At 33.5% G+C, this 27,221-nt stretch overlaps 1 protein-coding gene across 1 annotated transcript in view; it reads left to right on the top strand.

The window, feature by feature from the left end:
• LOC107193408 (leishmanolysin-like peptidase) overlaps nt 1–27,221 on the top strand; it is a 233,690-nt gene that overhangs the window by 198,849 nt on the left and 7,620 nt on the right. Inside the window, exons 3-7 of the mRNA XM_015582849.1 lie at nt 3,651–3,681; nt 15,400–15,482; nt 20,516–20,627; nt 25,774–25,955; nt 26,654–26,857. Coding sequence (XP_015438335.1) covers nt 3,651–3,681; nt 15,400–15,482; nt 20,516–20,627; nt 25,774–25,955; nt 26,654–26,857 — 612 coding nt within the window. The remainder of the gene's footprint in view (nt 1–3,650; nt 3,682–15,399; nt 15,483–20,515; nt 20,628–25,773; nt 25,956–26,653; nt 26,858–27,221) is intronic.

Here is a 27,221-nt window from a genome sequence, read left to right as displayed (position 1 = left end):
CATATTGTAAATGTACCATTCCTTTTCTTTCTATACACTGCGTACAAAAAATAGTATGTTCTTTTATTGAATGCTTTTTACATATATGTGTTGTCGACATCTTACACACTTTGTGGTATGTTTGTTTTAAATTTATTTATTTAAAGTTGCATCTTCTTAATAGCTATTAGCGACTACAGTAAAATTTAGTAGAAATGGTTGTTTCCTTACATTACTTATTCCTATATGTATAATATATATATAACTAATATTATTGCTACTGTTTACCCTAAATGTGTAAATATATATATGTATGTGTGTGTGTATGTGTGTGTACGAAGGACATGCAGTGTCACCAATTTTTACTTTTTTTCGACATAAAAAATTATAAATGTTCTTAAAATATATGTAAATATACTCTGAAACGTTGATTGCAATTTTTAATAAGAAAATTAATACAAAGATGTATATTTCCAAAGTCAATAAACAGTTTTCAGATAGAGTGCAAACGCTACTATTGTTAGAATATTCTTCCTCTTTATGATATCGATTTTTGTAGTTAAGAAACTGTCTTGCAAGTGCTATAGTATCATAAAATGAAAATATACTGTGTCGTGAAAAATCCAACTAGCCATTTTCATACGTTACTGTACCTTGGACCCATGTATAGTAGCACGCTTTACGCATGAATTTGCGCTCTCCAGAAAATTACAGAGGTTGGTTTGCAGTGGCGTCGGCCAAGCTAATCCCACTATATAATTAACCACTAACAACCGCCCTGGGTTCTCGTACCGACCTACGTCATAACTCATGGCTAAGCTTCTATGAGTACATGTACTTACGTACATGCACGGATATTTTTCTGCTACTGAGTGTTTATACAATTAGCAAAAAAATAATTTCGATTGCTTCGACTTGTAATTTTTGCGAGTAACACTAAAAAACATTGTGAATTTGGGAATAACAATTGATTGCACTTCGTATGAATGTCGATTGTTAACTCTCGGCGTTAATATGGGTTTATGGCACCGGCAAATGCATTTGATGTTTTTAGAATTTTAGAAATTTTAGGATTCGCATTTGTAACGGAAATAAGCACGGTGTACGAAACTAATTAAAAAATATCTACGTGTATATTTTTGGAGTTCATATATTACTGTTTAGAAATCAATGGTAATTTTTTATTTCGGTAAGTGTGCTATAACTAAAGTATATTAGTAACTTTACATTATACGTAAAAGCTTTAAAATTTGACATTATATTTATGAATCATATCCACCTAGTCGCAATGAATTTGATTAGTATTACATGAAGTAAGCAAATTCGATGCTTACCATCGATTTAATATCTTGTTCGAATGACAGTAATTCGGCTTTTCATGTATTTAAGATGGATTCGGTTTCTTACAGGGGGATAAGATGGATTGCTTTTCCACCGAGAATAACGCTCAACCATTATTACACTACATAGAGCCTCACACATCCCAACTAATAGGGAGATATAAGTGTTCGGATCAAGAAAACGGATAATAGAATAATCGCTTTTCTGATACCAAACTTCATTCATTACACAGAGATCAAGAAAATTGACAGTCTGTTTAAATATTTATGGATGCCATATATTTTTGGCTGTTAAATTATAAAAAATCTTCAACATAAGTAACTACACAGAATTCGATTAAACAGAAGAATGTATACATTGTATGCAATGATTACATATTTGCAACAGGAAAAGATATCTGTTTCTAGAAGACATTGTGTTCGGATAACAAAATGTTCGGATAGTAGAATGTTCGAATATTAGGGTATTTGGATAATGCGTATTCAGATACGGGAAGTTCTAATAGTCTAATGTATTATGTTAACTACTATTGCAATGTCAATGAATTCTCCTACATCTTTTTACCATTTGAAAGATTGTTTACTACTAAAAAATATTGTAATGTGTTAGATACAATTGAAAATGATAATTTTTTATGTATACCCTAAAGATCATAACTGCAATTGTACCTTGCTTTTTGGTGTTCGTGTTTTGTTTTTCGTGATGAAACTTAATCTTTCTGTCTTTCTCGAATTACATAAAAATACACCAGGAATAATAGCATAAAAATAATTCTTAGTTAATTATGCTGTTTATCTAAAGTATTTTCTTCTATTAGATGAAATAAGTTCAAATATAAAGAAACAAGTTATTTAATAACTTATTACTAACAATGCACTAGTACTACGACGAGAATGTACTATTGAAAGTCTTCAGTATAATTAGCACTAACAGGTGCAAAATTTCATAATGATCCACCAAAATAATAAAGCTCAATAATTTAATGAAGATAGTATTACTAATGTCCATACTATCAGTATTTTGAAAAGTGACGTACTGAATATCGTTTATCATCTTTATGTGTAATAATACTGTAATAAACATTCTGTTGAAGAGAACGTATACATGTTATAGGGTTTTATTGCGGTTTGCGAAACTATAAATCCGAAAACTATAGGTATAGTATAGGTAAAGTATAGGCATACAATTTAATGAATTACGTTCGATAAGGTAGTTCGTGACAGTTTATGGACGTCTAACTATTCTATTTAATTCGAAGTTTAAATAAATGAAATTGTTGATGCGCCATCCCATGATCTTTGCAATTCGTCTTTATGCGTTTCTATGTAGGAATTAATTGAAAACGCCGATAAGGCATGTCTTGTCTGTGAAAACGTAATAACAAGAGTATTTCTAGCGAATCATGTAATGATGATCTCATTGTTACGCGTGGAATTCTGGAACACGATCTCAATCGTGCTCGTAGCAATTTATTTACAGGCATGAAACAGATTAACAATAGTTCACTCTCCATATCTAAAAGAGCATAAGGTAAATGTCCCAATTTCTATTCATTTCGTATTTTTCTTAGTTACTATAGTTGTAACCATATAATACTAAAGTATTTGAACATTTACGCGAGTGTTGTACAAGCTCGAAGCTAAACAACGTGTAGTAAAAGCAACGAAAAAATTTTAAAACAAGAAACTCGTCTTTCTAGATCGTGTTCTAGTTGTTTGTGGTAGACAACAGCGACTCAATTGTTATTCGATAATCGGGCAGAAAAGAGTGTGCATTGAAAGTTCTTATTTAATAATAAGTATGTTGTACACTCATGTGTATGTTGTACACTCTAATTCTCTTCAAAGGCATTTTATTTTTTTTTCATTATTATTTTATACATTAAAAATAATTTTATTTACATTGTTAATTTTTTTGAATTGATTGACATTTCCAAATATTTTTATAAATTGTTGTTAGCAATTCCTATGTACTGTCCTGTTTATTCGAAAACTCGCATAACATCTATCTACCAAACATAATCACTCATAGTTATATGCTTCCGAATTTTCATTTAGAATTTCTATTCCGGAAATTAGGTGGTAAATTAGTTGGCCCGGCGGTTTTATCAGAAACTTCGGAAAGAGGTTGGTTTGGCATACCGGCAGGAAAACAATTTTCTGTCTCCGCTGAATCACCCCCTATATGTATTATCAAAGTTCTAACTTTGTTACAGTAACTTTCGTATAACGAAGTTCAAATAATTGCGTCATAACGTCCATGTCACTATTATTTCTGGTTTTACATGTTTCTCTAATAAATTCACATATCTTTTTCTTTTTATGTTACAGGCTAGATGATGAAAAACTGGATCTCATTAATGTAAGTAACTTAATATTACGTTATCAATATTTAGTAACTTAAATCAATAAGTTTAGGAAGTACTATTAATATCTTCTGGACAAATGTAGAATATTTATCACAGAATGTCACATGAATCGTGACACATTATGAATGATGCGTATCCGTTTGCAGAAATTCAGATGTGAACAAGTTCCATATGCATGTATATCGAACGCTTATTTCTTGATCATACCAATGAGATTACACAAAAAACTAATTACTAATTGAAAATTTAGAATGACATTTCTTTCGCATGAAATTCATTTTTGGAGAAAATCGAATTTGAATTGTCACTTGGTATGCGTACACGTGAGCATACTTTAGAGTATTTGTTTAACCGTTGCTAATTATTTCTACCTGGATTAGAATCTACAGGATGGTAAAAAAAAGGGCATAAAAAAACGTCTAATCAGCATATGTCTTAAAATCAATTCTTTCGGTGTAAAATTGACTTTTATATTGACGAGCATTCGACATCGCAAATAAGTCTCTTTACAACATATGGAATGTAAATAGAAAAATTGGTTTAGAAGTACATTAATTCAAGGTTGTATGAAATGTTTCCCACGTCATTAAAAAGAAAGGAGGTATTTATAACCTATCTTTTCACCGTCTTCCTCTATCCCTCTACGGTCTCCCTCCAATCAAGAATTGCGCAACGAAATTTCAAAGTAGACATTCTCGAAAAAAGGTTTGCATAGAAAAAAAGGATTCCGTATTTCCAATGTACTTTTACATTAGTAATTTCTCCCATTTTAATTTTATCAGTATTTTAATCCCACTAATAATTCTTATAATGTAACATCATTTGTTAACTACATAAATATTTGTTACTATTCTTCACGCCAGAACAAGTCTTTACATGGTAAAACAATAGCTATTACTTTGGACATGCTTGTACATCCACTCAGATTTACCGATATAATTTTCGATGTAAATTTGCAACACTTATCGCAACAGCACGGTGTTCGCGTAATTACGACAGCTTTTCTCTGTTTTCCCGTACCACACATCTGACGGGGACTGGAAATGGTGCGTGGTAAATGGACGTGTTCTACGTCGTATCAAACGTTACCGGCGTCATAGCAGTCTAATACATCGAGTCGTGGGCATAACTGTATGCGCCAAATAACCGGAAATTACCGGGTGCATTTCAATCAGAGTACTCGGCAAGCTTCGAACACGCGGGGCCATCGTTTACTCCGCATAATAGCCGGTCGTATGATAATCTCACAAATCGAGCCAGAGAGCAACCTCTGAAAACCGATTGCTCCGGTCTCTAACAAACCTATCCTCGTGAACGATGAGGATCGACCGTCAAACACTGTGAAAAGCCCTGTTTATCAGTTCAGAATGTTGGTAGTAGGCTGTAATGCGTGATCAACTTCGATCAGTTTTCAACTTCATTTAAAGTTCTCGATCAGTTCTATGAATGATTCGATTTATCCACTCCCTTCCTATGTAAAGGGTTTTCCAATAAGAATGATGTGATTTTGAAATGAAATGGCAACCACGTATAAAATGTTACAACTGTCACGAGTTGGCATTTGTGTTTAGTATACTCTGACAATTTATCATGGCTAAATACACGCTTCAAGAACGTTTGGTTATTATCCAAAAATTTTATGAAAATAGACGTTCTTTTGTGAATACTCAACCTTGAACCTTTAAAGTTTCAATAGGTTTTGATGGTCCTGCAAGTTTTTATAAGTCTTTTCAGTTTTTATAGGTCTAGAAAGTTTGGTGAATATTCAGTATCTTACAAAAACATTTTGAATGCTTTTAACCAAGCAGTATAATTGACGACATAAAGTATTAAAGAAAATGTAGTTTACAGTACTTATTACGTAGTTGTTTGCATATATGTATACTTCAGAAACTTTTAACGTTGAGAGAAAATGAGATAAAATATAAAGGTTTGTCCATGATAGAGACAAAATTTCTGAGAAAACATGTTTAGTACTTTTATTATTTATGTAATCACAAAATTGTATTCAAAGTTGTATCTTTAATTCTAAATTGAGCTTCGAACGCCTATCACTACAGACAACCCTAGATAAATTCAAAAGAAAATCCACGCATTTAGGGTTTCGTTAGTGGAAGTCGAATCGTACTAGCGTCCGACTTACGAGTTGACGACGCACAAAACATCGACGATTTTTCACTTTTTTATTAATATATTTAAGGGCATATTCATGTTAGTATTAATTACAGTGCTCCCGTTTATCCGGCCTTGCTTTAACCAGTCTCCGTTTTAAAGGGTTACATTTTCTTTGATATGAACACAAATGACCAGAAAAAAAATTATTGACATATTCCGTAATTATTCACTCTCTTTGGACTGAATTTACTTTTTGTCTATTTGTATCATCTCTTACTAATTTTATTTTCTATTCATATTAAATTTATTGGTACTGAATAGTTGGTTGACTGCTGATACATGTTGGATTAATCGGCCAATCGTTTACTCATCCAGAGGTCTGGTCCCATAGGAGCCGGTTAAGCAGGATGTTACTGTACATGTTTTCTCAGAAATTTTGTCTCTATCATGGACAAACCATTATATTTTATCTCATTTTCTTTAATACTTTATGTCGTCAATTATACTGCTTGGTCAAAAGCATTCAAAATGTATTTATGTGTCAGGATGCTGGTTTACAATGCGAACGTTCGGAACGCATCATTTTTTTAGAAACACAGTCACCTATTATGTTCAGTTATTTTAAACCAATATCGGGATTAAGGGCTCCGGAAGTTGTTTTGTTGTTCTACAGTTCTGGTAAACACGTGGACTTTATTAGTAAGTACTTATATTTTAACTTCTTTGCGTAATTTTACAATAGCAGTCGATGAACCTACGGTTACATGTTGATTCCTCGGACAATGACCGACGCTTAGTTACCAGAAAGAGGAAAAACGTCCGTTCCATGAATAAAATGCTAGTTATCGGGATCGTAAATTGCTTGGTGAAGTGGGACGGGCGGCACGAGCGCCAGAATCTAAAGTAGAAACAAGGCTCGCGAGGTCGGCCAGGATTTGTGCATCACCACCGCCAACGATTGATTTATTCAGAAAATTTTCACCACGACAGGATTCTAGCTCAGCTTTGCCCTGCAAGTTGAATAATTGCTGCTCCCGAGAGTAAATGAATCTAATTGCATCTGAAATTTAAATAAGAGTTGGCATTTGCAATTAATACCGCCATCGGAGCCAGCTGTACGATGGTCGATAAAGCAAAACCAACTTTTTTCTGCTTGGCTGTTTATTTTTCATTGTCTACAATTCTTGTTAATGGTATACAGTTACATATACTGGTAAACTACTTATACTGATATAATTGTAGAACCCAATAAAATGAAACAGATATTTTTATTCTTTTTCTTCAATCACGTTTTACAATCAAATCAAAAATTTACAAATCAAATCATCAACACCTATGGAACATTTATTTACACAACCATACAGTATATTAAATTGGTGTTACACCACCCTGAAAACATTGAGAAATATTCAATTCTTGTTGAATTCAATTTTGAAGCGTGGATCCTTCACTTCGAGAAGAAATACGACTACAGCAGACAATAGCCTCTGTTACGACCCTTGCTTGTACTTCTACAAAATTCAGATCCAATGATGTTGGAACTATATTTACTAAATTTAAAATCCACGTGCATCATGCATGCATCTTTTTCGAGTACCTGTTTTATGTCTTCTCGCGTGATTCCTTTTATATGATATTCGTACGAGGGGGAGAGGGGGGTGTGGCAGCACAATTTTCAAATTAGAGGATTCAGTGCTCCTACATAGTCTAGACTAGTGATGGGCACCATCGAATAAAAACTATCGACTAAGTCGATAGTAACCAACGACTACTTTCAGGCGACTAATATTAGTTGCTTGAAGCGATTACTTTCAGGCGACTAATATTAGTCGCTTGAACTATCGAGCTATTGATCGCTATTGATTGGATCTTGATTGTTTTCTTCGCGATGCAAACGAATTGTAATTTTTCCATATATTTTGTTATGCATTACGAAGAACTGTGCAAATTATTGCTTATAACCTAATTGATCTTCATACAAAATTTAGAGCAGTTAACTTTTTAAGTGCCAATATTAAATAGCTTACAAAAAATCGAATATTAGTGATTGTTTAAAAAAACTTGTTTACCACTTATATTTTTGAAATTCTATCTATGAACTAATACATTTCTAAAAAGTAAATACACCAATGGTGCTGAAAAGTTGACGATATAATCTATACATAACCTATAAAGCAAAATTTCAGTCGACTAAAAACTATCGACTAAATAGTCATTAGTCGATAGTTTAATTTAGTCGATGATGCTCATCACTAGTCTAGACCGTCTTATCAGAGGTTTGCTCCTATCACCCACATGGCGAGTGTGTGGGTTGATGTCGCTAGGTTAAGGCCCACGAGGAGTGATGGGTCCCGTCGGATCATACGGCATCATACATCGTACATCAATACATGGACACGTAGGGCTCCTAACCCCTAAGTTGGTTTAAAATAACTAAACATAGGTTTTCGTCGTAAATCTGGCCCTATACATGTCCCAACAGCTTCTTTGTAACAAAAATGTTTTGATTAGGTTATTTTGAAATAATCATTTGCCCAGTCAGCTAAACTTGCCAAGCTAAATTTTGTTCAATGCCTGTTATAAAGTTATGGCTACAAGTTTGATTGACAAGTATATTGACAGCAACATATGCAGCAAATTGGCTTGCGCATACCTTGTACCGGTTTTGCCCTCAATTTGACATAGATCTTGTTGCAAGACTTTCTGCCAATTTGCTTTACTATGTTGATAACTAGCGTTGCCTACAAAACCGTAGTCCAATACGGAAATAGATGGCTATGGTTTTTCCGACAACATTTGTACTTTATTGCTGGCAACTTGCTTGAAATTTGTACACAACTGGTTATTAGGGTGTTTATATAGTACGTAAAAGTCTATGAAAAAAGGGACCTGGACATGTAGGACTCAAAACTCGCGATCTCTGAATTCTTTAACTGGTTCGAGGGTCCCAATCCGACAATATATGCTATTGGAAGCTTATAAAATGAGTAACATATTGTAGGATCAACAGAAGTTTATCGGAGAATGGTTTATGATTTTGTATAATCATGAGAATTTATAAAATCTCTGTAATCCCTAGAAATTAGGTGGAAAGATTTCGGAAATATCTTTTCGTACCAACAGATCAATGAAAAAAATTGCGCACCATCTTAACATACTTGTGGTTTTGTTGAGCAAATTACACTCTCTTTCAGTGTACACTATATGCAAATGGTAACCGGAAGTTCTTCTTACCACCGGAAAACACTACGAGGGTGGACGACTCGTAAGACATTGATAAGGCCACACAGATTACGCAGTATTGTGATAAAGGAGAACACCGTACGACCCGTACACGTAGTGATAAACGGCGGCCTGATGTTTGTTGAGACGCGTTGGAACGCACGCGATGTTCGAGGGGTGTAGAAGGTCACACGTAGAAAAGAGAGAGAGAAAGAGAACTGAACTAACGAGAATAAAGGGGCTGCGTAATGGGCGGTGCGCAATGAGGTTCATGCTAGCGCATAAGAAAACTTCTATGTACGTGCTCTGTCACCCTCCCGTCGAGAAAAAATGAGTTTATTTCAAGTTATCACATGAGTATATTTTCGTGATATCCATCAGGTCTTACATTTTTCATAAACCATAACAAAATAATTTATTAAATGTACAATGACTAATTTTATCATTAAACGTAATTCTAGTTATTTTCAACTAAATACATTTGTCGGATGACCAATCTTCTTACTTACTAAAAACTCATAGATAAAGCGACCGAGCAAAGTAATCTAACTGCATCATCCAAAACAATTAGTCATCGCAAAGACCAAAATGCTAAAACCGTTTTAGTCACCTTGTAACCAAGGGCCACGTCCATGCCTTCCCTAACCAGAAAACGATAATATATGTATACGTATATCAGATCTCAAAGAGTATTCCCAGAGCATTCGTATTCTCACTGTGAAACACACTATTAGCCAGGCATACATTATATTCAGTCACTTGGACACAACCGTTTGAAATAAAACCTCTTGTTAAGTTTAAAGAAAGTGTTGTTAATGTTCTTTCACCTGGAATCCAACACATTCTCTCTTTTTATTCACTGAAATTGAATGTATTTCCTGTTTAAAATTCTGTTGTTTTATTTAGAAATCAATCTATTAATGGGTCAGTGCAAAAATTTTGATGGATTTTCCCTCAGATGATGTGATCGCCACAGTATTAGGTAAACAGTAAACAATGAGGTACTTTAATATATCATGTGTCGGTGTCATTGTAACAGTAAATTATTTGATTAGAACAAAAATTGACGGGACCGAATGTGTTTTGTTGTTTAAAATAAAACTAAAATAAAGTTTTTAGTGAAAATACATACATATGTTACAAAATAATCATTATGTATTTCATTATATTATTATTAAATTTCTTAATAGTTTACGCTTTAACAGTTAAATCCACCAAGATTGTTGCACTGACCTAATACATTACATTTTATATGTACATGATTGATATGTATTTACTGTTTATTTATTATGTGTAAAATGGAAATTCTATTGTACATAAGTTACTACCAAACCTGAATTAAAAATAGTCCTTCAGTAAATATTTATACGGCGCCTAAAACAATTTTTTCTGATGCATGTTGTTAAAAAAATGTTGTTCAACTCCACATGCATCGCTATTTACACAATGATTGTATTGTTGATATACCTTCATGTTACATGTGTTTTTCACATTGTGTACATTCCCGCGTATTCTTTTGTTGATTCTCCATTTTCTCCCAGACTGAATATCGAAAATGGTTTATAAAAATATTGGAGGGTTACTGTGTTTTCACACCGAAGTACTTTCTCGTCCATATTTATGTTCTGCGCTCTATCGATTTACGGATTCCGAAAGTTAACAGATGTAAAATATAAAACAGTCTACCCATTCCTTCATAGCTGCTGTAATTTATTGCTATTACTATATTTTGATATTTCATTTCGTCAAACAATTTCGAAGTTCCGTCATTATTATTCCATCGTTTTCATACGTAATTTATTTTCTTCCGTTCTGAAACTCTGATCAATTTAACTACATTTTACTATTTTTTTTAAGTATTAGCAATGTCTTTTCTTTTGGATTAAATCTGTAATTGACCGTAATATGTCAATATAAGGAAAACTGGCATTGTTTACTAGATAATATTATCCTCAGTTTAGATATATTTCGTGGTTTGTTTATCCTGTGTTGCCGTCAGTAATTTTGTATAGATTATTTTTGTTACGTCCAGTGCTTGTTCTAGCAATTGTTTAGACAATATTGGACATACCTTGCCTACATTACTTTCAACGGCGATAGGTAAATGTATTCATAAATAATTATGAATCATAATATTTCCGTTTTCTAACTAGACTACAATAAATCATCTAATCTCGATCATTGAATTCTCATCAAAATTTGGTAAATTGAATTTCGGTCACACAATTAATACTAAACTCTTTCAATATTAACGTTCGATTTTTTATACAGAGTGTCCCATTAATCATGGTACAATCGGGAAGAAAGTGATTCTGCGTGACAACATAAGTCGAAAATATAGAATGAAATTGTTTTATGTAAGACTTTGGATTCGATAAAGTCAGCTTTAAATATTCGACAGGAAACGCATGCACTAGATTGCATAGTGCTTATTTGCTGTAACAATGACATAACTCTTTACAGTTCTTGAGTTACCTATTAGTATAAACAGCCGTTGCTGTCTGTACTTTTTATCGGTTGAATCCTGTATGTAAGCATCCAAAATTTACTACACCCAGACAGTTAAATTAATATGATGTTCGTACAAAATTATACCGATTAAAATATTCAAACTTGTTTTCCCTAAAATTGTGATTTTTTCCTCTGTATAACTGATATCTATATTTTTCTGCTTAGAGTAGGTTTGGAAATAAAAATGAGACACGTGATTTTTAAGAGTCTCTTTATTAATGCAAAAATTGCTTAAACTGTTGCCCATGGTGCTGCATACACAGCTATGCTCACTGAATTAAATTATTATGAACGCTTCCCAATGTATTTTGTGTTTTTAAATCTTTAAACGCAAAAATAGTCCTCGCTTTTCACTGCTAAAGGTCTACAATTAACTGTAGAATAAACTTTTGATTTAATAAGACTACGTAAATAAAAATTACTGTACCACCACGACCAATCCAACATTCATGTCGCTCGTTCAGTAAACTGTTAATTTGTCGAGAAAAATGTGGAAAAATAAATAATTGTCTGCAAACATGAGAAACTAAACTTTATGTGTGGCAGAATTCAAAATTTGTCTTTAAAGTTGGTGTTCTGTCGTAGACCAGGAACGACGGTTATAGAATCAGACGATACCGTTAATTTTTATTATTTTACTTCCTTTGTACGTTCATTTTAGACTTTTTCGACGGTTCGGAGTGCGTACAGTCCTTGGTGCGGTTACATGAATAGGGGACTCTAATAAACGCTTAACTTTACGAGGATACAATATCGTGCCCGTCGACTTTACGCGTAAATACCACTGATGGAAACCCGGCAAATCAATAATACACTGATGACAATATAATAAATGTATTTCAGAAACTGCAAGGCTTACAACAAACGACTTGCATTTAGACACGACTAAGTACACTATACTATGGAATTGAGTTGTTACTGACGATGTTGCGAGTCTCGTGTCTGAATCAGATCTAACCTCCACATCTTTTCGGGGAGCTTATATACAGTAGTTAGGCCCTTAACAACTAAATAGGAGAAAAACCGAACTTTGTACAAAACCAGACTTTGAAATGGAAATCGAAGCGATGACGGATAACATATTTCAGAAACGGCGGATGCATAGAGGTTATCAGGCTAGCGCTCTGTTGATTCAAGACTAACAGATGGTTAGTCATCCAACACCACAACGATCGAGCCTGGAATTTACAACCCCAGGCGGATTCAAAAAAGAATCCGCGCGGACGGATGCGACAATTGGTGTCACCACTGTAGCGGCGTAATCTTCTTCTCTGAATAGATCTATTATTGTATGATCGAGTAGTATAAATATAAACTTGCTTTGACTAGTTGATAATGCCACCAGAGAAATGGGCCAATCGCAAAAGGTTAAAGTATATTAAGGTCAAATATATTTTCTATATCTTGAAAATAAACTCATGTTTACATAATGTTTTGAAATTACTGCGATCGATAGAATATACTGGGTAAGTCATAAGAACCAGAACACTTAAATATCCCTGTTAATATTGATGACAATAGAAAATGTCAAAGGGAACAATTATACTGTTCAAGGGGGAAATGTGACGATACAAACAGATATTTTGATTAAAGTTATTTTTAAGGTTATTTGAAAGTCAACGGTTTTTTTAAATGGCCTCATTTCGAACTTACATAGGGTACTAAATGATATCAAGTTCCCCGACATAGGATTTCAAAACTTGAAAAGGCCGTAGACTTTAGAATTTCGTTTTGGGCAATGCCAACATTAAAAATGTGCAATTATTTTATTTAAATTACATGAAATGTTCAGAATTATGTATTTGAGGAGCAAAATAAGCAGTGGCTCTTTGAAATGCTCTTTCAATCGTTTTCGAAGAAATGGATGCACGAGCCCTAATTATTCTTTCTTTCATGTTCTCTGGAATGGTTGATTGCTCGTGGTAAACCTCTCACACGTTAGTGTTTCTGTCGATCGATCTCAAATTTCTGAGTCCAAGATCATTTTAAAGTCATAGTATGTTATATCGTTGAACTTATTTTGACATCATCTAGCACCCTGGGAGATTAGAAATATATGGCGCTATTGAAAAATAGCGTTGACTTTCAAATAACCTTGAAACTTATGTAAAATAATACATCTGTTTCTATTGTCATATATGTCTCCTGAAATAGTAGTTTAACTTTCCTCTTTAACAGTTTCTTCTATCTGTAATTGTACATAATAAGTAAACGGCATTCCACCTTTACAAAATGATACTGTTCAAATCAAATTCTGTTATAATAAAAAATTCTGACATGAATTATTTATTGAAAATACGCAACCAACAGAATTATTAATAGACCTAGGCATTGTTATATGTATACCTACTCACCACAAACAGTTGTACATATTAAAGTGTATTTTTCTATAACTAAAGTTCTTTTCACGTCTTCTTATATTAAATGGGAGGAAGGTATGCATTATTTGTCTAGAAATCAGAAAATATACTATGGATGTAAAACAGTATTGTAAAAATACATTAGGTACGTATAATTTCATGCGTTATAAGTTGCATCAACCATAAACTTGATTATGTATAGTTTAATTTTATATATAATTCGTTGCGGTAATTATTTTAAAAAACTAATAATTTGTGCTATGTATTCTTGTATTTATGTACTTAAACTTATTGTTTCTGTTTAAAAGTTATCAATATTTTTTAATCTACAATATTTATTATCGTTTGCATTGCAAGAAACAAATTAGAGATACTTGGTAATATTGTTATTTTATATTACATTTGCGAATCAGTCAACCGTTCAGGTAAGCAGTCCCACTGAAACGCATATAGCTTGCGGATGAAATAATACACAGCATTAATTGGAACGAAAAAGTAAATGCACGGGTACGAATTCTGCATACGTAGGCGGATTTAATTTAAACCGTCGTCACTCGGCGGAACACCGTGACGAAAAAATTCGCAGTCGTTCATTCCTGTATAATATCATGCGGACTATATTATCCCTCGATGCAAAAAAACGAAGATCAGCAATGTTATACAAGGGATTGCATTTATTCGGATATGCGTCGCATGTGAAATATTTTGTAGGAATATAAAGGTCTTCAAATGTATAAATGTACTTGAAATCAACAAAAGAGTGGAAATAGAACAGCAGAAACAATAGAAACAACAAAAGTAGAAAATAATATACAATTTCTATGAATGGAGATTTATCGGTTCATTTTTATACAACACTAACTTTCAGTTATATCAACGTTTCTTTAATATATATTTTTTTTTAAATAGATACGTACGAAATTTTGTTTCAATATTTTGTAATAAATGCACAATGCATCTCAAAACTATGAAAGGGAAGGAGAGGGAGCGTTTCGTCCTGGGCCTGCTAGTTATTCGATGGTCGATTAAGGACATATACATATATGCAAACGAGGAAGGCTTCAGATAGTTGCAGGAAAGGTGTCAACTCGGTAGACCTCTAGTGGCGAATGTAGAAGGTAGTACTGCCACAAAAGTAACATCTACATAGAACATGCAGTTACCAACATTCTGAGTAACATTTTCTAAAGCGTTTCGTTGACAATCTGTGAAATTGCTGATGGTCGTCTAGTCGATTTATACATGATATCAGTCGATTGTGTAATGATCAATTTGGAGCCATCGAAGTACTGTTCGGAGAACAATTGCCTAGAATTAATTTATCAGGCATTAAGTTGCTTCCGACCGCGAACGCAGCAAGGCTGTCAAGTCTGAGATTTACTTCAAGCGGATTCATCGTAGGAACTTTGCGATCGGAACGCGGCATTATCTGAAGATTTGTGAATGCGAATATACGTAAATATGTTACTGCTAAATTTAAATTGTACCTTCTTCTTGTTTCAGAATACTATTCTACCAGAAGCTGTACATTTCTGGGAACGAGCACTCATGGTCCGTGAAACGAAGAACACTATTAGACTGAGCAGGTAATGAAAGTATTATGTATGCAGAGTGTAGCTGAAAGGGTGTTACAAGTGAATAGGAAGTTATTCTATATGCAAAAATAAGTAAAAAATGGAGAGTAAGTTTTTTTTCAGATGATGCCTCGTTTCCGAGATTATCGAATTTGACAGTTTGTTGGATACACGCGCAATTGAATAGGACTTGGTTAACGCGTCTGTTTATTGCATTCTGTTACTACTTATTGTCAGCACGAATACACGCGTTTTAGATAAATTTTCAAAGTCGATTTTCACGAAAACAAAGCCTCAGGCGTACAAATTTTGTTGTATACTTTTAACATATTTTTGTGTAAAGAATCATCTCCTCCCCGTTTGTACCATTCTTTCAGTCGCGCCATATACAGGGTGAGGCACTTAAAACTGGCCACCTGAATAACTTGGCTGCTATTGGTGATAGGAAAAAATGCATCAGTCCAAAATAATTTGGTATCGAGGGGCTGATCATCCGATGTTACTAGTTTTTTGATAAGTGGAGGCGTCAAGGAGATATGATGATCATCTTTGTTTTTTTAAATGAAACGGTATGTTTCTTTACTTACATTCTGATAGAGTATTTCAAGACGAATTCAATGATCTATTGGAAAGGTCATTCGTGGTCTGGGTTAAGCCAATTGTGATGGAAAATAATTTACTTTTTGTACAATTTGTATATGTATATATGTATATAGTTTCAAAATTATATGACATATACTTATACCAGTAGAATTTAAGACACCTTATGGTGGTACGATTTAGAAGACATAATCAACTTGTTTATAAATATCCATTCAATCTTTATAGTAAATGTAATATCTGAACATAAAAACGACTGTAAAATATTTTACAAGAAATCTATTTCTAAAAAAACACAAGAATACAGAATAAAACTGTATTGTTAAATTATTATCAGTAAAAATAAATTGGTCAGACTTACATCCATCGTACGCAATTTTCGTTTAACGTTTGTAGCACGTACAAAGGATGTAATCTTGAAAGTATTTGTTTATATATATTTGTTTTTATATACTTCTCATTGATCATTTATTTCATATTTTTACCATTAGATGTTACTTATGTTCATTAATGAGAAAAACATTGATGAGGCACAGTTTCGGAGACCGATACAATATAGGCCACTCTGTCCTGTTATTGATCTAGTACATATTTAATTACATACATTTTTAAAGTAACAATTTATGTTGCCACTTCTTGTTCAAAATACGAAAGTTATCTTTGGAACATAAGGAAAAGCTAACGTCATGAATTATTACTTCATAAAATACCATGTTTTTAGTGAAAATTTTAATTACTACTTTTTTTTCATTTTCACGATTGTAAAAACAATGAATAGAGAAGACCAAAAAATATACGTAGTAAAGGAAAATAACATTTAATTATGACATTATTGGCTCAGATTTAAATCACAACCGTGTATATTAAATTACTATTAAGAATATTTATAATATATGTTCGAAGCGGAAATTTTCTGTATAAGTATCGCGACACGCATATGCAGTTGAAAGTACACTATTGGTAATATAATACATTTCAATACGTCTGTGCATGTTTCTCGTGCATGACTATGTAGGTCAATTGTGGTTACATTTACATTATCTGGAACCTAAACAACATAATTTACGGAGTCTAGTATTTTTTTAGTCAGTCTTACAAATCGATATCTAACATCGGTCTGTTTCGAACTTACCGAAGGGATGGGATTCAGTATCTGACGGTAATGCAGAAAACGTGTCAGTGCAACAAATCCGCTCTCTCCGTATTACGTGTCGCAAGTAAATGCGTTTGAGTAGTACTTTCAAAGTGCTTCAAACTCCGTTAAGTTCGCCATACGATAAACTTCTTTGAAAAGCCCTATCGGTGACTTTCTTCACACCATTTCACAATAAATATATTTAAGGGGGAGACTCCGTGGGCCGTGAGCTGTATGCGAGGGCTCACACATCAACGGAAACCGCATATGTAAATGCGATGCACAAGTGAGACAGTCGATTTCATAGAATCCATCTTCCGCCTCGATAATTGCACAAATGAAGTTTTCGTGGGTATAGCACTCACAGGTAAACTTCCCTACAGGATGATCTTATCCTTAGAAACACCAATAAACATCATATGTTGAAAGAATTGGAATTTTATAAAGTGTGCGATTGAGACAGACGCTGATGTGAACACACAAGATAGCTGCTCAAGTCACATTTTGTCAAATATCACACGATTTAGTAGTTTTCTCGTCAAAAGCAAGCCGGACTACCCTACATACTACTATCACACTATCATGGAAATGCGATTTTTGTCCATAGGTGCTATATTAAATTAAAAGGCATAAAATTAAATTAAGGTTTTAACGTGTTGGACAGCAGAGCTCTAGAACATTGACCGTTATAATAATTAGATCCGTAACGGAACGCCCCTATACGAATGATATTGTGATGAATGAACCTGTCCGTTTGAGTGAACATAGGGAAACATAATCGATGAATCGGATTGTCCAAGACTCTATCTGAAGTTACATATCAAAGGAATAATTTTAAGAATTCTCGCACTTGAAAATTTGTAGTATAAATCAGTGTTGTTCAAGAGAAGCTTCAGAGCTTACAGAGCTTCTCTCGCTCGTTCTCCAGTAGAACGTTAGAGAAATGTGAGCTCATACTACCTACGTTATATGGGCGCACTCCGTACAGATGTAATGCACGCGACAGAGAGAAACAAAGCCACGTAAGCAACTCCACTCGCGGACAGTAGTCGTCTAAATCATCGGTGATCTCGCAGCTGCTTCACCATAACTTCCATTTTTATATGACCCGCTGTCATGTGCACTCTCTTTCATTATCGGTTTCGTCGTCCATCTTTCACCTCCATCCTTCTCTACTCTTTTCTGCCTCGTCTCTAAAAATCTGCTTACGTTATAAATGCCACTAAAGTTAATATATATCTTTCCAAAAAATGTATTACTTCAATATCGCATTGAATACGAATACTGAAACTGAATATAATGCTGTTTTATAGGGAAGTTAAACATATATCTGTAATTCTTTCATTTTCTTTACATAATATGCGTATGTATTAATTTTCTCAACAGATTTTTTTTATTTCTTCAAATAAAATGTACCATAGAATAGAAAGCATACGATAACATTTCGAATATTCAGGGAAAAATAACGAAATAGTTAAACAACACTATAGAAAAACATGTAATCAGCTTTTCAGCATCTGAATGAATGCTCACAATTGCTTCTATTAAGGGATTGTTTATTGAAAGTTAACAAAAGTATCCCACTTACAGTATTTGATCCTTTAATTAATTAGCTTGGAACATATCACAGACGGTAAATTATAATGATGAAAAAGCAGTCGTAAAAGTCCTTTTCCCGTATTCTAAGAAGCGAGTAAAGTGCTTACTACTATTATACGCATTTAAACTAAACTGTGTATTCATTTGCTACATAAAAAAGTCCTTGCAGAAATTTTTTCGTCGTTAAACTTCAAAACATCGTAATAGCGGCTCTTTACGTCTGTATCATCTAATGCGCTCCAGTTATGGGCGTATATGTAACGGGGTCTACTTGCACCCCTAGTGACTGTTTCCTCCTGGGAACCTCTTTGTCCTTGGTTCTATCGTAATACTGCTTTCTCTGACGTAGTGTTTATCTACCTCTATCACATAAAAGTATACATATATAAGGATCGATAGTGTCCAAACGTCTCTAGAAGATCGGTATCCCATGGTGGCCATTCTTGTTCCATTAAGATAACCTCGATCGACGTCGTTCTCGTCTTCTCTCCCCTGGGCATCTAAACGATTCTACTCCCATGAGAGTTTTCAACACAAAAGAAAAATCTTGTGGCTCCCGTAATATTATTCCTACTTTACGAATAGTCTGTAGTTATGTAGAAACTATTAACAATAACACTCAATGCTATGCTCTCGATAAACAACATTAAATTGTTGTAAGATTGAATAAAAAACAGATTTTCTATAGAGTAAGAGCAATAAGCTAGTACAGCAGGAAAATCAGCAAACTCAAGTTAGCGTTCATCTTTATGCCTTGATCAGTTTACAGGCTTATAGGCAGTGGTTACTATACTGGCAAACAATGTTGCGTTGCGAAATATCGTTTTGACTGTTACGAAGGTTTACATTGTTGTATTATTGTGACGTACTAGGAACCGGTATTTCTGGACAATTGCAGGCGGCATTGGTTGAGACCAGCGCATGGGCCTTTTCTGAATTTTTTAACAAAGATAGCTTTCAGAAATTCAGGTAGCAATGTATAAGGTCAAGCAAAAAAGCTTCCTTCTCCGTCCTTTGTCTAGCTTAGATGTAACACAACTTATAAGAGACACACCTCTACTTTTGTTACTATTTATCAATTTAAAATTTGTTCTCAGATAATTCTCAGGTAATTATTCGATAAAATATTGGAATCATTTTAAGAGATGTTAAATAACATTTCAACTTGATTTTTTTCCATTAATTATTATTTAAAATTACAAAATAGCGGAGATATTGCAACATACTCTATATCTTCACTTCCGGCAGGATCTTTGCAATTAGCACCCAGCAAATTTGGACACATTATTTCTTATAAACATTTCTACAGCATAGCGCGCAATTTTTTAATAATCTAAAGAAAAAGAAAAAAAATGGCAGCTTTATAAGGAAAAGCAAATTTTTCCACTGACAAATGTTACCTTTGAGAATTCATTAAAATTCAACAAATTAAAGTATCAATATTTTAGGCTACAAGTGTGGTGTACCCCCGGAAAAAAGTATGTTAGTTAATATACATTATTTGCGTTTGAGCCTAATTAACTAACATGAAGTTACTTCGTATGAAGTACGCGTAATGGTCCACTATTGCAATCGAGCAATGCATTACATGACATTTGTTTTTTGAAAATGTGTCATGTGGAACTTACAATATTCGAATAATTCATTACTATTTTATTATTTTTAGAATTTTCGTGAACATATAATTATGCGTTAATTTGTTATTTTTTAGGAAATGCGAAAGTAGCCAAGTCTTCGTTAAAGATCATCATACGCACTGTATAGACACCTGCCGATCTACCACAATGTGCGGTGAAGTAGTCGTTCCTGAAGATCATCTCGACGTAAGAAAGAACTTAACAATCTTATATTATAGAAATATGGTTATTAGGTACAATAGAATGCCTTCAGAATACAAATTTTAGTATTGGCAATTGAAATATGAAATTAATTAGATTTGAAATATTCAATTCTCTTTTTTTACAACTATATTATTCCAAGAGCTATATATTAATATGCGTGTTCTAATTCGATGGTATATATTATTCCAAGAGCTATCTTTAGGGAGTTTTTCCTCAGTAAATGCAATAAGTAATCAAATGCATATTGTCGAGGTACTTATGAATAATATAAAAAAATTGTCAAAAAGTATTTCGATAAATAATAACAACATGCATTTGATTACATATTGTACTTACTGAAGGAAAGATCTTTAAAAATAGCTTAACATTTTCGATCGTCAAAATAAAATGACCCCTTAAAGGATTTAACGCTCTTGATCTTATACTTTGGTTTTTATTAAGACATGTACGAAAATTGATCAACAATTATCAGGAAAATCAGTAATAATTTAAATATGGAATAGTTTGGATTAATAATTCTAATGTGGAGTATTCTAGACTAATATTTTCAATACAATCATTTTACAGGTATAATTAAATTCCTTATTTCCACAGTTTCGATGTTAAACTGTACTATTTACTTGTTAATATATTGACACATGATTTGCTTGTTTCAAGCAATAGCATAGATTTTAGTTAAAAAGTAATAATGAAGTTGCATATTCATGTAAGTTTCACAAGATTGTAACAATATAATTGCTCCAAAATCAGAAGCTGATCCCATTATCGTCAATCCTGTTATGAACACAAATTGTCGAATAACTACCCTGGGAACCATTTTCTCATACTTTTATGCAATAAATAAAGTATTTATAATTTGCGTATACATCATTTCATTCTTTCACAAATTTGTGTATACGTAATACATACATAGTCTGTCTTAAAAATAACAGAACGTTTTAAAAATATAAGAAAACTAGTAAGGGCATTTACACAATGTTTAAAATGTAGGTTAAACGGTTGAGTCCTTGCTCTAAGTTTTCAGAAAGACAGAAATATCTAGTAAAGTATTGTGTTTCCAATTACCTTTCCTTATGCCTTTTATACGTAGAATAACACAAGGAATCAATTTATGCATAAACAATTGTAGGGTTGCATTTAAAAACAAATGCAATTGTATTTTATAAATGCACCGATGCACTTGTGAAAAAAATCATAAGTCAGTTTACAGAGCTTGTTATACTTTGAAAAATTTTCCTCTACGATGTTTTTTTAACTTCACTTCGAACAGAGCTATAGCCTGGCTCAGTTGCCAGAATCACACTGTATACTTACCTTCTCCTTCTGCACTAAAGTTTTGCGTTTACAGTCCATACCAAACGGGTCGACTTCTTCCGCAATCTACCCACTTAATCCATGTTGCTTCCGTGATCCACCAAGTAAAGTACTGCAACAGACGGGTTTTGTCGGAGTTGTCCCACTTCGTTTCGGAAGTTATCCAATCCGGTCAGCCTGACTGAAACTGGTGCGATACGTTCCTAAACCCGCCAACCAGACTCAAGCTCGAACTCCATACACTGCATCTGTTTCCAACTAATACTTTCGTCAGCTTTGATTCGTTTTAACTTTCTATTTCATACCTTTAACCAGTTCAACTCGAAATACTATCGCGGCGCGCATACGTCATGAACCGAATATTTTTTCTTGTTAGAACAGAAGCAGGATTAAATATATTTTCACTTCTGATACGTAAAATATCGATCGTACATTAAATTATTTTTAATGTTGTCTCTAAAAACCACCAGGATGACGACAGTTTTCAAAAATTTTGGTATCCGTATAACGCCAAGCGTGACGTTTTCGTAACGTTTGATATTAACGTATTTAATACATAAAGTAGTGTGTTTAAGGAGTTAATCTAAGGACGAATGTGACGATTTCGAAAAATATAAAAAACATAAATCTGATATTTTTAGATGTGTTTTAGAATTTATATGTTCATGAATCTCTCGCCGAGTTCCGTAAAGAGTAGATGTGCTTTGATTACGTCCTGAAGGATATACAAAGCTACACAGAACACATAAGCATTATTATAAGCATTTATTCATAAAAGTATGACAAATTGATCAAGAAATGTATATCATCATTGTGTTTCCTATGTGATATAAAATAAAATTTAACAAATGGCTTCGTATAGTATTCTTTGGAAATTCATTATAAATTCTTGAAATGCAAGAATGTATGTGTACGTATATTCGATGTAGTATTCAAATATTAACACTAGGTTTACGGGACGCGTCATTTTGACGCATTTCGAATGCTTTCTAACCTCGAAATTCTCTATGTGGTATACCTGTCTCTATAGCTATGCATTAATTTCAGAGATCATAAATTGTGTATTATATAAAATAAGTTGTTTTTTAAAGAAAATCTGCGGGTTGGTTGATGCGTGCCGTGGAGATACCTACACGATAAGTGCCCGTAAACCTAGTGTTAATAAGGATGGCTAGTGGAGCATAAATGGAATAAAATATTAATTTTTTTTATATTATTCAAGGATTGTATATATTGATGATTTCACAAGATTTTTGGAGAGTAGTAATATTAAATAATAAAAAACATTTTATTCATTTTGCTGTGTCTCTAACAGTTTAATTTTGATAAAGCTTAAAAATCCAATGGGCTCGTAAAGAAATAGTGTAGCATGAGCGTAACCAGGTCATCAGTCATTGGGGGGGGGGGGCAACAATATTAACACATCGACTGCCACAGTGAAAAAGGCTGAACGTAGCCAAACACACTTTATTTTGTTTTTAAAGTCATAAATCGTTGAAAATATACGCGTTTCGTTAATAGAGGCTGCTGGTCGTCTTTCAAATTATACTTTAATATTAAATATTACGCAAAAATTGTATAATTCTGGAAAGGGAAGGGGGGGGGCAAAATCCAATTTTGTTATTGTAGGATGGGGCAAAAGGCACCCTTCTAGGACGTCTACGTCTTCATCCTCGGTCCATACTTACACCAGAAGTCTACCTAGTGAGATCGGGTATTAACTCCCTTTCAAGCATTTTAAATAGTAAGCTTTACTTTGTATGACAGGTCCCCGCATTTCTCATTGTCAGTACGTGAAAACCGAGAACGCTGGAATTAGCTTCCTTTTCTTTTAGAAAACGACATCTCCTGGGCAAGAAGTTTGACAATTATACTCCCTCAAAAAGTACATTGATGACTTTCTTGCATCCCAGGCCCGATCTTTTTGGGAGAAAGGCATTCAAAACTTGCCGAGCAGATAGCTGAATGTTATTGATATTGGCGGTGATTATATTATAGAATAGAAATTTCATAAATACAAAATAATAATATATTTATAATTCCGAGTCAATTTCTTTAAAGAAGACCCATTCATTTCTGAATTTCCAAGTAGAGTAAAACCCACAATAGTGTACTTTTACCGCTCGAGGTACACTGCATCTTTATTGTAGCATTACGGGGCTAATCAATTTCCCCAAACCTAGTTGCTCCCTGTGATGAAATAAGCTCAGGTTCATTCGTATCTCTAAGCGGCTTCCAGTGGTGAACATACACCGGTTCGTCCGCGACTTTTCGTCATTCCAGCGGCTCCCGGTGATGAAATAAGCATTCATTCGTCGGCTACTAACATACTATTGGCTGTTGGCAAAGACTGTCTTTAGCCCTCAGCTCGTAACAACAATAAAGATTTGTTGAAAGATCGATTTGTCTAATTTTGTTCTGTATCTTACATTACCTGTTACTTTAACACGTCTAAAGCTGTACCAAATATCGAAGGGAGACCCAGGTTGTGGAAAAAGATCTTCTATAAAATATACCTGTTTATGCAACTTTTGATATTTCGTAAGATTTTAACCGGAAATGAAATATGTTTCGTACGAGAAGTACAGCGTGGACGTACACGTTACCCGCCATACGATAGGAGTTTAGTTACACAAACCCACATTTCATTTTGATTTCGACTCGCCTATTTTATATGTGCTTATAAATTATGATATTGGTAGAAATTTCGACAATACCAATTAAGAAAACACTATATTAAAATTAATATTTTACTAAATATTCTACTTATTTACTGATTCATACATAATTATTACACTGGGAAATAGTATTACAAAAGTAATATAAGTTACTTCACTTACAAAGTACCTACAAATATTTGCAATATTATATATATAATTATAATGTTTCGTAAAGCACTTATTAAAGCAGAGACCTGAATAAGTATCTAAAAAATAATAAATATCTCCTTTGTAGGGTATTTCTTATAACGTCTTTTTAATTTCACTATAATAATGATGGAAATGAATGTAATGATTGATGAAAACTGTGTAAGAAATCAGAAAGAAATAAATAATTAGAAATTATGTCGAAAACCGTTCAAGTAATCGCAGAATCCTATAATGAAAACGGAAATCTCTAAAAGCCCACCGATTTTACACTTTCTTCACGACGTTTTTACTCAAAATTGAACATTCAAATTATTTTAAATTATATATTCAATATATAATTATTTATTTCAAATTATATATTTGGCAAAGAAACTGAATAGAAATATTAATAAGGAATAGTGGAAGATATAAAAAATACAACTTATCTTAATAAGTACAAAAACAGCTTTAAAAGGGCGAAAAATGGTCGAAATTCAAAACAGCTATTCAGACTGATAGCAGCCCTCATACTGAATTCGTGTTTAAAAGATTAACGTGATACCTGGAAAATCCCTTTTTCCTTTCCATATTTCTCGGAAAAGGTAGAATAGAACATCGCCATGACGCCTACGTTCATGTTATCTGCATTGAACGTGTTAATTAAAATTACACCATTTCATTTTCTCGTTAGAGATATGGAGATATACTAGAAAATGAGATAAAGATTACTATAAAAATAGAGCAAGAAAAAGTAAGCATAGACTTTTTAATATCCGATTACTTTGTCGTGTGTACTTTCTGAGAATACACTTCATAGTTTAAACTTAATATTAATAAGTATAATTTTTGTTTAAAACAGGTTGTGATTATCGATTTTATTTATGTCTTCTCTTGCTAGTCAAATATGTACTCTATACGTTTATGGTCAAAGTATCTAACATATTCTATATTTGTCTAATATTCAGGTTTGTCGAACGTGTAACGCTACTGGCCACAATTGCGGAATAGGAGAAGGGAGCAAGGCTGGCCGGGGAATTGATGGTGCCGATTTTGTGTTCTATGTATCTGCAATGCAAACTGAAAGATGTCATAAAGGATTAACTGTAGCCTACGCTGCGCACTGCCAACAAGAAGCAGCATTAGATCGGTAAGCTACTATATTTTTTCTGTTCATTGAACGTTTGAAAATCTATAACGGACATTTCTTATATACCTATCTCTACGGACACGCATCAACGAAACCGCAGATTTTCTACAAAAAACAAATTGTTTTAGGCAATACTCAATTTACGATCACATCAAATTGACGCGTGTCCGTAGAGATAGGTATACCAAATAGAGAACTTCGAGATTAGAAGACATTCGAAATGTCGCATCCCGTAAACCTAATGTTAATTAGTCATTTTTTCATACCAGCCTAATAAAAAGTTGACTTGATTTTGTAATCAGAAGATTACGGTTTCATGCCAATGTTTTGTTACATAAGAAAGGGACATTTAGAACGGTTATACAGGGTGTACCAAAAATATTGTAACATTATTAAAATCAAAGTTTTTTTCCTTTCACTAATTGTAAGAAGGGTAGTTCTTAGAGGGAGTGAGACCTTTTAGTCGGCACACCACGTACAAATACCCACGAAACCCGAACGATCGTACCACTGGTCGTAACAATATCTACGTTGTACTAATTTAATTGATTGTATTGTAAATGTTGTACTCTATTTAAGTATAATACAAGCTATCGACTGTAAAAATATTATTACCAAAGTTATTAGTTATGTTCTTAAACAGATTCATTCCAACTTCGAATATCACATAACTTTAAAACCGATACGATTCTTTTTAGACCGATAGCTGGTCACGCCAATCTATGCCCGGGGAGTATCAGCACGAAACCACAAGAATTGGAAACGCTGCTGAGTACCGTAAAACACGAAATATTGCACGCTTTAGGATTTTCTGTAAGCCTGTATGCTTTTTATAGAGATGAAAAAGGCGAACCTAGAACTCCTAGACGAACTGATACTGGAAAACCGTCGTTAAACGAGACGTAAGTACATTTTCAATGTCATTACTTATTATTTTTCAAATATCATTATCTACATTATACCTGTGTACCTTCAGTACTGTTTTAATATTGTATGTACACTCGCGAGCGAACTCGGTTTCCACAAGGGGAAAAAGTGAGGTAGGCAAAGGACCTCCTACGACTTGGTAATTCAGGGACTTAAATCGGTATGATTTTGATACCGGTATTGTGCCATCAAAGCTATACCGAAACCGATATATTACTGAAAACCGAAGTAAATACCAGTATTTTTTCGGCTTCTATAAGAGGAGGGCTTATATAGGGTTATATGTATAGGGCGAAGGTTCAACCGAAAATACCGGTATTTTACGTTTCGGTGGAAGTC

Source organism: Dufourea novaeangliae, unplaced genomic scaffold (genome assembly GCF_001272555.1).
Source record: "Dufourea novaeangliae isolate 0120121106 unplaced genomic scaffold, ASM127255v1 scaffold22, whole genome shotgun sequence".
NCBI lineage: Eukaryota > Metazoa > Arthropoda > Insecta > Hymenoptera > Halictidae > Dufourea > Dufourea novaeangliae.
Note: the sequence above shows the minus strand (reverse complement) of the source record. Positions and strands in the feature narration are given on the sequence as shown.